At 34.6% G+C, this 13632-nt stretch overlaps 1 protein-coding gene across 5 annotated transcripts in view; it reads left to right on the top strand.

The window, feature by feature from the left end:
• The first annotated feature begins 2398 nt into the window (after positions 1–2398).
• The window catches only part of LOC129377934 (complement factor H-like), a 44707-nt gene continuing 33473 nt past the window's right edge, over positions 2399–13632 (top strand). Inside the window, exons 1-17 of one of the 5 annotated variants that reach the window (XM_055058153.1) lie at positions 2402–2550; positions 2664–2846; positions 2924–3029; positions 3114–3190; positions 4078–4260; positions 5093–5275; positions 5404–5598; positions 5736–5915; positions 6579–6746; positions 7548–7715; positions 7984–8154; positions 8244–8429; positions 8909–9079; positions 9250–9438; positions 9836–10021; positions 10543–10728; positions 11223–11776. In XM_055058153.1, coding sequence (XP_054914128.1) covers positions 2481–2550; positions 2664–2846; positions 2924–3029; positions 3114–3190; positions 4078–4260; positions 5093–5275; positions 5404–5598; positions 5736–5915; positions 6579–6746; positions 7548–7715; positions 7984–8154; positions 8244–8429; positions 8909–9079; positions 9250–9438; positions 9836–10021; positions 10543–10728; positions 11223–11416 — 2796 coding nt within the window. In that variant the 5' untranslated portion in view covers positions 2402–2480 and the 3' untranslated portion in view covers positions 11417–11776. Of the gene's footprint in view, positions 2551–2663; positions 2847–2923; positions 3030–3113; positions 3191–4077; positions 4261–5092; positions 5276–5403; positions 5599–5735; positions 5916–6578; positions 6747–7547; positions 7716–7983; positions 8155–8243; positions 8430–8908; positions 9080–9249; positions 9439–9835; positions 10022–10542; positions 10729–11222; positions 11777–13632 lie in introns of those variants that run through there. The other 4 variants (XM_055058164.1, XM_055058158.1, XM_055058175.1 and 1 more) reach the window with 4 other exon arrangements.

Here is a 13632-nt window from a genome sequence, read left to right as displayed (position 1 = left end):
CAATGAAAGTATAACTAACATTGGACTGCTCTATTACAGAAACACTTTAGTGACTAAGTCATTTCACAAATACATTTACGAAACCAATCGGCACATATCATGATCTTTTTGGAGGTCTGTGTCCCAGAAATTATTTTTGTGATTAAGAAAAAGGAAAAATAAAGAAAGTCAATACATTTATTGATCTAAAAGCACAGCACTGATCAAGATAGGTACAAAAGAATAATATATTATTTTGGTTTTTAATTCTGTAATGTGGTGTAACATCTCTTAACCTCCTCAGAGTGTCACTGTTCATCCAATAAATGGAAATGTGTGCAGTTTGTGGCGATGACGTAAAACAGATTAAACAAGATATGAACGTCCTGCACTTTTCAGACATACTCTATTAATTGCTTGTAGACATTTAAAGTTAAAATGTACACATAACTACAAATACATATGTGAGAAAAGAAAGTAAGAAAAGATGGTTTGTAGTGTTCTACCTCGGCTCCATCGTCTCTGGCCGCCAATAAAACTGATGAAAAGTGTTTTACTCTGGTCTCAAATCAGTTTATGATGTCACTTCTCTTCGGGAACTGAATTTGGACTTCAGCAGGTGTAGTTTTTCGCTCTTCCATCTCTGACGCCGCTGTTAGGGAATATCTCAACACACAGCTGTTGTTCAGCCGAGAAAGTCCCTCAGAGCTGGTGCATCTCTTCTGGGACTGAATTTAAAAAGTTCACAATTTAATTAATTTAAAAAGTTTACATGATGAGCAAGAACAAAGCCTACAGTGAACAAATCAAACCAACTAAATCTGCAGGTTAATTAGTCCAAAAAATGAGACATCGTCTCCGGAACAAAGTCTCTTCTGGTCTGTCAGTCCATCTTCTGCTGCCTTTTTGTTCAAACTCTCATCATACATATCAGTCTTCAGAGTTTGGTTCAGAAAACTTTCACAGATTTTGTCACAACTCAACACAAAATAGTCAAAAATTTTTACTTCATTTAAAAAAAAAAGCCTCGATTTCGTAAGACTAGCTGGAGGCAGAAATGTAACTTAGACCAGCAAGCACGGAAATATTCTGACCAAAAAAAGAACAGGAGCACAATTACTTGTAAAGCTTAAACAAGTCATGTCATTTTAAATTAATGTAATGATGAAAGCATTTTGTTCAGCTCTTGTTCAGATTGTAGTCGGTGTGGATTTGTGTGCATCTGGCAACAAATTAAAACAAATGCAACAGAGTCGACTCAGCTTGTTTCAAACTCATGACAAGTCTGTTCACAACGTGACGCATTTAACATTTTGTGAATATTTTCATGCCGAAATGTTAAACATTTGTTGATAAGACTTATGCAGTCTTTGCAGAGCATTGTTAGGCAAGCATGAACCCGCATTCAACTTTTTCTTTCTGCATTGTCAGCAGTAACTGAGGCAAGGCCGTTTGCAAAACTCACATCTATTTCCAGGAAACTGTCAAGGGAAACCACTAATTAACTCAAATAATTAACAAAATATGTTGTGAATAAAAGACAAGACCAAACTATGTTATAAATGGATGACAGGGGAAAATAGATACTGTTAATATTCTCAGAAATGATTTCGTGGTTTCTAGAGCTCCTTGGGATTTCATATACTGATTTTTTTTTAATGTAATTTAATTTCATCTGTGTTTAAGAAATTAGTTTTTATGAGAGTAGTTTTTATAGTAACAGTGTTGTTTCGTTTAGTTCAAAGAAGTTGTACAAACGGCATGAAGTATTGAGAAAGATGGGTAAATCCTGCATTGCTCAACATGAACGTTCAGTTTTATTTGTTTTTTAAACTCAGGTCACACAGTCAATCTTCTGTTTGTTTTTAAAACTTTTTCTATGGCAGTTCTTAATTTCTCTAAAGCACAACTCAAGTGCATTTGAAACTATATCTTAAACCCTGATGATGTTGCTTTTTAGCATATGAGAAACTTATTTTCATCTAAATTAAATCTGATTTACGTTGAATAAAATCTATGGAACTGGTTCTTGAAATGCAGTTTTGTTTGCTTTTTCCTGCAAATGATTGCCAGTAAAGTAAACAATATAAACAAAACATTACAGAAACATGTTTTTTTTTTCTACTTCAGAGTTATTGATGGACAAATACCAAACCGGGCTTGCAGTTATGTACTAAAAGGATTACTATTTAAAAACTGTTGATTTGATGTCCTATTTGCTTAACCATTCCCAGGCTTTTAATCCAAACTTATTTTTGAAAGTATAAAATAAAATTATGTGTCTATTGAGGAGCTGGTGCATGATTTAAGGGTCTGTTTTTGGTCACTTCCTTTTTTCTTTATCTGTGATTTAGGGATTGGAGACTGAACCCACTTGTGCAATCATTGAGCAATCTTCTTTTCTCTCTCTCTCTTGTGAAATCCACAGCTCCTTCTCTGTATAACAGTGTAGCTGTCTGTTGTGCCTCGCTCTGTTTGGCGGTTCAGAGTAGAAGGTTAAAATGCACATGATAACGAGAAGCTGCGTCCTACTGTTGTGGTCGCAATTAATGACTTCTGTATCATCCCAAGGTAAGTCCTAGTAGTTCCGCTCATCCTTTTGAATTTTAAACTATTTTGCATTGATTGTTTGATGATCTGTTATTGCTAGAAACTCACTGAAATTGTTTGTTGCCATCACACAGACTGTACACTGGAACAGTTTATAAAGAGCGCTCACTTTGACTCAAATTTTGACATAAGTGGTTTGGGTGCCACTTACAGCGGAGGAAAACAAGTGAGAGTTCCCTGCAGTTCTGGCTATACTGGCTTTTTCAGGTTGATCTGTTCTGAGGGGAACTGGATGACTGCTGGCAAAAAATGTGAACGTAGGTTTAAACATTTTATCTTACTTATTTTCCACCACAGAATATTTACCCATGTTTTGTTCTCATGTTATTTTAAGCGAAATCATGCGGACATCCCGGAGATGCACCATATGCAGATTTCCGACTTGTGCAAGGAGATGATTTTGTGTTTGGATCTGAAATTGTTTATGAGTGCAATAGAGGGTATGATAAAAAAAAAGAAGTTCCTTTCTCTTTGTGAGTTTTATTGTGAGCATTCTCACGACTTTCATTAAAAATGTTTTACAGTTATCAGATGGTCAGTCGGTTTAACCGCAGGCGCTGCTTGGCAGATGGCTGGGATGGCATCATTCCAGTGTGTGAAGGTACGAGTTGAATATGAAGTTAATTTTTTGTGAATATGAATGAGAATGCCACTTTAAAAAAAAAAAAAAAAAAAAAAAAACACAGCAACATTTCTCTGCCTGTAGTAAAGCAGTTTGTGAGTCTATTTAATGTCTATGTTTTCAGCTTGTCAAAGATGACACACCCCATGTATAATATAAATAATATACTTATGTTGTGACTTATGACATAGAATTTTGATAATAAATCATCTTAAATTTTGTTTAATGGAAACATTTTTTGAAAACAAAAATCTTTCTTATTAAAGAGTTTTGGCAATAGGATGAGGAGGGATTTTTTTTACCATATTAAATTTGATTTATTTCACAAAACTGCATTGGAAAAACCTTTTTGTCACGTCACACATTTTCAACAACAGGATGTTACACTGGTACAAACCAGGAAGAAGAAGACAGCAGAAAGTAGTTGAGACGGCTTATTGTGTGAACAAACTTATTCACATGTGATTTTAATTGATTTTAATTACATTAGAAATGTGCACATTTCTAATGTAAACATAGCTATTGATCAGAACTAAAGAAAATAAGGCAGCATTTAAAACCTTTAAATAAGAATGGAATAAATTATTGTTTACTGCACTTTTTGTTACACTGCAAAAGTCTTACATACCAACCATTTTTAGTATGTTTTCAGTGCACTGTCAGATTATTTTACTTATCACAAGACATTTTTTCTATAAGTGAAATAACCTGCCAGTTGAAAAAGTACTTTTTCATCAATGTTATGGAATTACTAACTTGAAACAAACTCCAATGTATCTTCCTAAAAAGCTACTTTTTTGTCTTATTGTGGATCGCTATGTGTATTAAGCTTTCTTTGTCTTGTGTTTCAACTTTTGTCATTCCAGCCATAAAATGTCCAGTCATTCATGCAGACAATAATGTACATATTTTCGGGGATGCAGAAGAAGCCACATCTGGCAATGTTGTTCGGTTTAGCTGCAAGTCAAATGCAGAAATCTTGTCTGGGTCACAAGAGATTTTTTGCAAGGATGATGGGGAGTGGAGTGACCCTGTTCCAAAATGCAAAGGTATGGTAAGACGTCGAAACTAAACATCACCAAATATATGAAAAGCTTTTATTAAATATAGCATTATTGCAGATATGTTTTAACCTAGCAGCATAAGTTTAAAACAGTTAAATTCAAGACTTTAATATATTTTATTACTTTAAAATATGTTTGATACTATTTACTAAATGAAGGAAATATTTTTCCAGGCAATACCTGCAATTTTATAGTGCAGTCAACAAACTGTTTCCTTCAGTTGTTATAAAAATGTTGCATGTACCAAAGAAAACAAAAAAAATTTAATTTCACCATTTGATGCTTTGAAATTGGCCCCTTGACTTTAAGAACATTTTCATCTTTCCGACATTTCGCCTTCAGCAGTTCATCACAACAATCTTAGCCTTTATGGCTTTAACAACCGTTCTTAAGAGCATTCGATTGAGAGGTAGTTCATATTTTGAGCTCAGCGGATTCACAATTCTACCGGGTGTTTGTCAATTGCTGCTGCTGCTAGTCTGGAGGAGCTGCATGGGAAAAAAGTGAGGGACAGGTGGTCTGTTACGTGAAAGCTGGAGTGTAAGTATTTAGGCACGCTGGTTTAGCTGCCATGGCAGATTCAAGGATTTCTTAAACATGCATTAAAAGAATGAAAGCAACAGCTTGTGTATGTTTTGTTAACTGAATTACAACATAATAAAATAAAACACTCCAAAAAGTTGATTTTATATAGCACCTCCCTATATAACTTTGTAAAATGTTTTAACAATAAGCCAATTAAATCTCAAACTCAAAGGCTTAATTATCAATCTACTTTTCCATTAAAATTGGTAACGCTTGTGCTTGATGTCAACAGCAATAGGATGTTCCGTCCCTCAGATTGAACATGGCCGTGTGCTTGGTGCCGCTCAGGAATACAAAGAACATGAAATCTTACATTTTAGATGTGACTCTACTTATAAATGGGCTGTTGAGAGAACTCCAAGATGCACAAAGACTGGACAAAAAGCTAACTGGATTCCCACACCTGCATGTAAAAGTGAGTATGATTTCTGTAACAACAACAACTTATTTTACTGCAATGAGGAGAAAAGTCTGAGGTACACATATGAAGTGCGTCTTCTTCCAACAAACTGACAAATAAAGATATATGTCCTACGATTCCAGAAATTCAATGTGAACTGACTTTGGCATCAATCCGTGGGACAACCTACAGCCCTCCAAACAAAAACATGTATTCACCTGGAGAAACAGTGAGAGTCACATGTGGGGAGAAACACTGGATTCTGGACATGCAAACAACGGAGGCTGATATTACTTGTGGAGTCACTGGAGAATGGAATTCAAATCCAATATGCCAAGGTATTAAAAGCCCACAATGTCATCAATTAATTATTCAGTTAAAAAGTATTTGTGCTAATGTTTCATTAGTCCTATGAATGATTAATACTGTTGATTTCAACTTTTTAAATAGAAAATGCATTTTTCTTCCACTGCAGAGGTTACATGCCCATACCAAATACTAGAAGAACATTTGTATAATTATGAAAATGCTCGGGGCAAAAACAAATTAGGTGACAGAATTTGGTATCAATGTGCCAGTTACTACAATCCTGCAAATTCAGACCGCATGGCAACGTGCACCAGAGACGGATGGACACCGAAACCACTTTGTGTTGGTACTGTTCACTTTAAATGGTCTTTTGTTGTCTTACTGTAAAACTATGTTTTCAATTCATTTACCTGGCCACTTTACATGAAATACTTCATAATCTTGAAAAAAAAAATCTTTGTAACTTATCCTCTTTATTTTTAAAAAGAAGGAGGCTTATCCACTTCAATTAAAGAGAGAAGTCCTGGATTATTTTGTAACAGCTGCAGTGAAGCAGAGTTATCTGGAAGGTCAAGTCAAATCTCAAAAAACAAACAACCTGAACAAAAAGCATGTTGGCATCCTTTCTTCTTGCCAAAGAAATCAACCATAAATAGAGGTTACCCTTTTAAGCTCAATTTCTTTGCCAAGTAGAAACAAATATTTATTATGAGATGGAATAACAAATAGATATTGAACATTTATTTAGGCCACTGAGTCATACACTATTGAATAAACACTTCCTGATGTTCTATATACCCCAAAATATTTTGAAAAATCCTTTGATGAAATGATTAGTTCAAAGTAGCAACACAAAAAATCTCAAACAGCAAGGGGAAAAAATGCTGAAAAATCAACATTAGCAATGAATCAGCAAAATTTCTTTTCACATTTTTGCATGTAGATTCTTCCCTATAGTTTTGTTAGCAAATATCATGCAGCTTAAACTACATGTTTAATGTTATTTCAGGGACACGGTGTGAAAACCCTAACATTAAAAACTCCAGAATTATCAGAGGTTATAAAAGAACCTACAACCAGGGTGACCAATTTACATACCAATGTTTGAGAGGGAATCAGGAATCAGTTACCATCACCTGTAATCGAGGAGCCTGGAACGGGATAATACAATGTACAGGTAAGAACATCTGTGACTAATTTAATTGTGTCCTGCAAACTATTGTGAGAACCTTGTCATGGTTTGACAGGCACTTAAAGGAAATATTGACCCTCATTTACTCAGTTCTAAGTGCCATGATGGACATCGGAAGTGACGATCAGGAGTATGGAACAGAGCACTAAAGATGTTTTCCCAAAATAACTAAACTGACAAGTTGCTTTTGCCAGTTTATTCATTGTTTCTACTTGTTCAACTCGAACAAATCATACGTACTTACTCACTTACTTATAAAGTATATGAAAGTTAATCTTTTTACCTTGTAAATCCGCTGCTACACCGAGGGCTGACAGCTCGAGAGTGACGTCACGTGTAAAGAGTCCGTGTGAAAAAGCATTTAAAGAAAGTTTAAAAATATATATTTTTGTATTCATTTATTTCAAACATGATAGCAGTGTAAAATAACACACTTAAACATGCTAAGAAAAAGTAAGAAACGTTAAAAATACTGTTTCATTTGTCCAGCATTTATTAGACATCATTTTAATTGATGACATCAGAAAAGTTTGTTCAAATATCTGGTTACAGCTTTATAGTCTTACATGATGATTTTGGGATATTTAAGATGTTAATAGACAAACCAGTTTAACTTGAACAAGAAGAAGCTATGAACAATCTGGTAAAAAACAAACTGGGAAAAGAGGAACTGAGAGATATTAACATTTTTAAAATCAGGCCTGGAACATGGATACATATTACTTGCATTAATCTTTTGACCCCTGCAACAGGAATATGACTTTTTTTTTTCTGAATCATCACCAGATGTGCCAGTTTGCCAGAAACCCGAAATTACTAATGGATTTGCAGTTGAATCCACTAACGGCACAATTTACTACACCTGTAATGAAAATTTCAAACTTCCTACCAAAAGCTGGTGGGGTTATGCCAAATGTGAAGATGGGGGGTTTGGTCAACTTCATTCATGTATAGGTAATTAATCTCTATTTTCTCGTAGACATAATTTTACTCCTATGAATTTAACCAAATGCAATGCTTCCAATTAGCTAAACTTCAGGCTCTTCCTCAAGTTTGTGTAATATTTGGTCATTGTAAATTAGTCAGAGATTTTGGGTGTAATATTTTATTTTAAATTATTCAATAAAGCAAATTAGCTGAAAACATGTTTTTTATTATATAGTATATTTGCAATAGCAATCTTGATGCATTACTGACATGCTTCATCAATGCTGTCTTAAAGCAAAGACATCGTGTGGAGAGCCTCAAGCAATTTCCAATGGAAAAGTGACAGTTTTAAGTAATCGTGGTAAGATTGAATGCAATGAAGGATACTTTGCAGTGATTCCTGAACTAACTTGTGAAAATGGAAGATGGAATTATCATGGCCATTCATCAAAAAAAATCTGCAATGGTGAGACATCCTTATCATTTTAAAATACTCATATGATTACATTTTACAAAGATTTTAATTTGAATTTTACATATTTTTATGTCTTGCAGCAACTGCTCAACACTGTGGCCCACCACCCAAAGTTGAGAATGCAATTGTCACCGTTTCATACCAGAAGGAATACTTGCATGGCTCCTCTGTGACTTATCAGTGCCGTGACAAGTATGTGATGGAGGAAGAACCCACCATTACATGCAGAGACGGGAAATGGGAAAGGAGTAACATCACATGTGCCTGTATGTGGATATTTCAATCAAAATATTCTCAAAATATTATTAATGGCATTGTTTTAGGATTGGGTTATGATTTCCTCCCTTTCTATGTCTCTTTAATACTTGTAAGTAAACCATTCAATTATTGTGTACGTACCTAGTATTTTCATAATTTCTGCAGAGAAAATCAAAGAAACACTTGCAGAAAATTCGACTAAACTACAAATTACTTTTTAGTAAAATATATATACATTTATATTCATAAGACTGGATTTCTGCCAGTAGATATTATTAATCATTTTCATCAAACCTCTATTTTTTGCTATTGTAAAATATTCAAATTACTTTTAAGTCTGTGGTTTACCAGCTATATAAAAACATTTCAATGATTGGCATGAACTGAAGCAAAAAATAAGGCCTTCCAAGTGATTTAGAGGAGTGCCTGCCCTTTGAAATAACCTCTGTGATGCTAATTGTAACAAAACTGTCTTAATGTGTTGCAGCTTTGTGTGAGAAGCTCAGTGATACCCGACTGAAAGTGAGGGCAGACATGATTAAAGAAATTTACATGGAAGGAGAAGTGGTTCAATATGAATGCACTACGCCTGGTGCAAATAAAGAAGGCAACGCAACATGTCAGAGTGGCAAGTGGACAATATCTGAAAAGTGTCCAGGTGAGAAGAAATGGTGCTAAAAAAAGGAAAAATAGAATTTAGTTTTTTATTTTTACATCAGTTCAAGAAAATGTGTTGACAGATGCACTTTTCACTGAAAGGTTTAATAAAATTGAAACAGAATTGTTTGTTAAAACTTGTGTTTCATCTGGTCTGCTCTGCTTTCTCAGGCATTCCCTGTAAAGTTGACCCACTGAGTGACGGACTGAGACATTTTGGAAGGGCACCCCGATATAATCTAGTGAATCCTGGAAAAAAATTACGTTTTTTGTGTGGAGATGAGTATGACATGCAGGGTTCTGAAGAAGTTCAGTGTTTAGACACGGGGAAGTGGGATGGCCCGTTTCCAAACTGCTCTGGTGTGTTCACTTCCTATTTGGTGCAGCTTGCAAACACAGAACCAATCCACTTGTACAACGCCTTTAAAATCAATTAATTTTAAAAATTGCTTATGTTCTATTGACTTTGTTTTTTGTTTACAATTAATCAATAATTCCATTTGCATGCATTGTTGTAAAGCAGCATTTACATTTGTGACGGTTAAAATCCTTGATTGACAACCTTTCTGACCCGAAGTTGACAATCTCACTCACTAGTGGAATTTAAATGAAGGTTTATGGGGTAAATGAGAAGTTTAAATGAACAAATGTATAATCATTGGTTTTAAAAAACAAAATGTTACGGTTAAAATTGATGTTTAGTTTCACTGAGTTATAATGTATTATGCTGATGTTGAAAACTTCTGTTCTTTGGCAGAGAAATGCAAAAGATCAGACGTACCCGATAACATTCGCATCATTTCATCTATACAAGGCAATTTTGTAAGTACAGGAGATACAGTGTCATTTGCCTGTCGTCAACAAGAGCACATCATGCAAGGGAGTAAAGAAAGTCGTTGTTTGGGAAATGGAAAGTGGAGCCCTTCCTTACCTCAGTGTGCAGGTAAATCACTTCTAGTCTTACGCTTTTCTTGAACATTTGTTTAACCTAACAATATTTATTCAAGGTATCAGCATTTACATTCTGATACATTTCATTAAAATATACTTAACTCAGTGCCACTCTGGTCATCATGACTAAAAGCTTTAGAAAGCACCAGACAGGAGGCCGGGTCACATGGTATTTATTGAAATGTTTGGCAAAGGGAAGCTACAATTTCAGGTTTTTCACAGCACAGATTTTTCTTTTTGACCAATAAGTCCCCACATGGAGCAAAAAAAAAAAGACATTTTCAAACATAAACAGTAATATAATGAATTAAAAAGACAACAGATTGTCTCTCTTTGTACTCTTTGTAGATGTAGAAAAGTCACTGCAGTGTTCTAGATTAAATGCCCTGGGCAGCAATTCATTTTTTATGTCAGGAAGCAAACAACTAATAATATAGCCCCTAAATCCTATCAAATTAGTGAATTAAGCACAATTTCAAATCACTTTTTTTCTCTTTGTTCACATTCTTTCAGCTGTTGTACATTGTTCAGCACCACCACTTCTTGAAGATGGAGACACCAAATTATTTCTCAGATCAAATGCAGTTTATCAAACTGGTGACAAAGTTGAATATATCTGTCAGAATAAGTACATTATGAACGGTGACCCATTTCAAACCTGCAACAACGGTGTATGGGAAGGAAACATGAGATGCATGAGTAAGTTCAATTTCAACATTTCATTTTGCAAACTGTGATATTTCTGCTGTTCTAATTATGTATTTAAAAACCACTGCTGCTTATTATTTTGAATCGTACAGCTGTAATCAAGAATAATAGAAATTGTGTTTTTCTAATTGTACGAACAAATGACATAAACTTAAATGCCAAATAACAAAAGTAGAAATCAAAGGAGTAACAATAATGTTTCTAAAAGAATTCTGTATGGTTTTAATAACATAAAAAGAGGTTGGAACATAAGCTGCTTTTTGTAATTCTTATTATGATTCATGATTAGACAGAAAAGAAGCAAAATGTAAGAAATAAGATGCAGAGGATTATTTATCCGCGTCTTCAGCTTAGAAACAGAATCTACTTCTCAAAACATTTGATAAATACTTAAAAGCAAATGTAAAAACATTAGTAATTATACATTTTATTAGTTTATGAAACAAAGTTAATTCTATTTTTCTGTTTTTGTTTTTGTTTTTCAGAACCATGCACTGTGAACGAGGAATTATTGAGTCAACATGGAATTGACTTTAGAGTTGGTGGTGCAACTAAGTTGTATGCACCACATGAGGATCACCTTACATTTGTTTGTCTAGGAGGTAAAAGACGGGTTGGCTCTGTGCCGTTGCGTGTTCAGTGTAATGATGGTCAGATGACCCTGCCCACCTGCCAGTAAAGGTTTTCAGGGAACAAGATATAAACATGTAATCACAAAAATATGTAAACTACTATAGAACCTCAAAATGCTCAAAATTAAATAACAAGCTACTACATTGTAAAACAAGAAACTACTTTAATAAATAACAGATAAATATATGACAATGCAATGGTGTAATAACTGAATGAATATTAAATTTCATGCTCATTATTGTAAAATATTGTCATTTTTCATTCTGTTTTAAAATGTACTTATTAAAATAAAAACAATTCACTGTAATTTTCACCCCAATAGGAACAATTGCCGTTGCGTCATTTTTCCTTAAGCTTACCGAACGATTGGGGTTAAAAATAATAATAAATAAGTGGCTTGAAAACAGATCAACTAAAGAGAATACTTATTGATGTCACTGTTCTTTGTAGTAAAACAACTTTTTATTATTATGTGTTTGTCATCATTGGAGAGCTCAGAATCCACAGTTTAAGAAACTTTAAATAACTAAAATGCCCCATAGAGACCTGTTTGTGGTTTTGTTGTGGCCAGTCACATTTATGAAACAGCATCACCCTTATATATTAGTCCAGAGACTAATTTTTTCATTTCAGGTTGTACATAGGTTGTGTCATTATGGGTCAGTTTCAAGTCAAATGGTCTGTGCGTGTTTGTTGATTTTCCATTTTATATTTTATATTCTAGAACATAGGATGCAAAATGTTGATTTTTTTTTTTTTTTTACATCATTGATGATTTATTATTACCATGTCCAAAACTTTTCATTAGAAGGGATTTATTGTGGATTTGAGCTGCTTAGAGTCTAAGGCGACATTCACACTGCACTATTCAGCTTTTTTTTTTTTGGTCGCTGTCATGGGGTGCGGTAGAAAGGTGGTGAGGAAGACGCTGAGGACCCAGGTTGAAGTGAATGATGGTTGTTCAATGATGAAATAAATTACAAAAGCACAATAATCCAAAGTCCAGGCAGCACAGAATGAACAGAAGGCAAAGGCTCAAAACTGGCAGCAACTGGTAACAGTGGACCTCTGACAAAAACTAAACCACAACAAGGCTTGATATAACAGATCCGACTAGGAACCAGGAACACAGTGGGATTAAATACACAGAGGGTAACGAGACACAGCTGGGAATAATCAAGGACTAGACAGAACAACTGAAAACGACACAGAAACCTAAATTAACACAGAGAAAAACCCAAATCCTCACAGTCGCGACTTGTATGTGTTCTCCAGTGTGAACTCCAAATGACCTGAAAGTGCCCCACATGTGCAGTCGAGGCCGCAATAACAATGTAAGAATAGAGAGTGTTCAGTGTTTTGCTAATCGTCAGAAAGAGGAAGAAGTGCTCAGCCTTTGCAGTAGTAAACATGGATGCTAACGATGGAGCACAGGTTGTGATTTTGAAGTTGCTGTACGACCAGAACCAGCACAGTGACAACTGAAAACTCAGTCTTGTCCTCCATAGTTGTTGTTTTTCTTCTCTCTTGAGCGTATCAGGGCGCTGAGTAGGAACTTTTGTTGAGAATAAATAACGTTCAGGACCTGGCCGTTAGGATTCAGATCAGATAAGCATCGGTTAGCCAAGCAGTCTGGGTTGCATTAAAAAAAATCCTACCTTTGTTGTTCAGATTGTCATAAAAAGATCAGATAAGTCTCATTAAAGCAAGAAGAAAAATTTGAATTAGGTCACATCAGGCTGCAGTGTGAACACAGCCTGAGACTTGGGTTATCAATTTTGTTTGTTTGCCCTTTTTGAGGAGAATTTGTCCATCTTGGCTGGAAGATCCCTGTTAGTAATGAAGAGAAAGGATTCCAGATTCAACTCTAATGTTGGCTACTCTATGTGGAAAGAGAGGATTTTAAGCTTGGACTATTTAAGTTTTTACATAACTTTTATCAGCAAATCTTTTATTTTATATTGTACTACATCTCTCAGCATTTGCTAAAGCGCTATATAAAATTATGTTTGAGAAAACTACACAAGACAGTGTATCTTTATGTATTGATCTTCATCTTACCAACTAATTGCTTAAGTTTCACAATACTGACTCCACTTCAAAAACAATTTTAATAAATGTTTGCAAGATAACCAAACACAAAAAATGATTAACTAACAGTTCAGACAGAAAGTTTGGCTTTACGGTAACCAATCCAGTCTGACCTTCAAAAGTTGATAAGCAAAACAAATTCTCAAGATTCTTAGAAATAATCAAAGGTTA

The sequence above is a fragment of the Poeciliopsis prolifica genome, unplaced genomic scaffold (genome assembly GCF_027474105.1).
Source record: "Poeciliopsis prolifica strain line A6 unplaced genomic scaffold, Auburn_PproV2 SCAFFOLD002, whole genome shotgun sequence".
NCBI classification, from domain to species: Eukaryota; Metazoa; Chordata; class Actinopteri; order Cyprinodontiformes; family Poeciliidae; genus Poeciliopsis; species Poeciliopsis prolifica.
The sequence above is the reverse complement of the archived record's forward strand: the minus strand, read 5'-3'. Positions and strand labels throughout refer to the sequence as shown.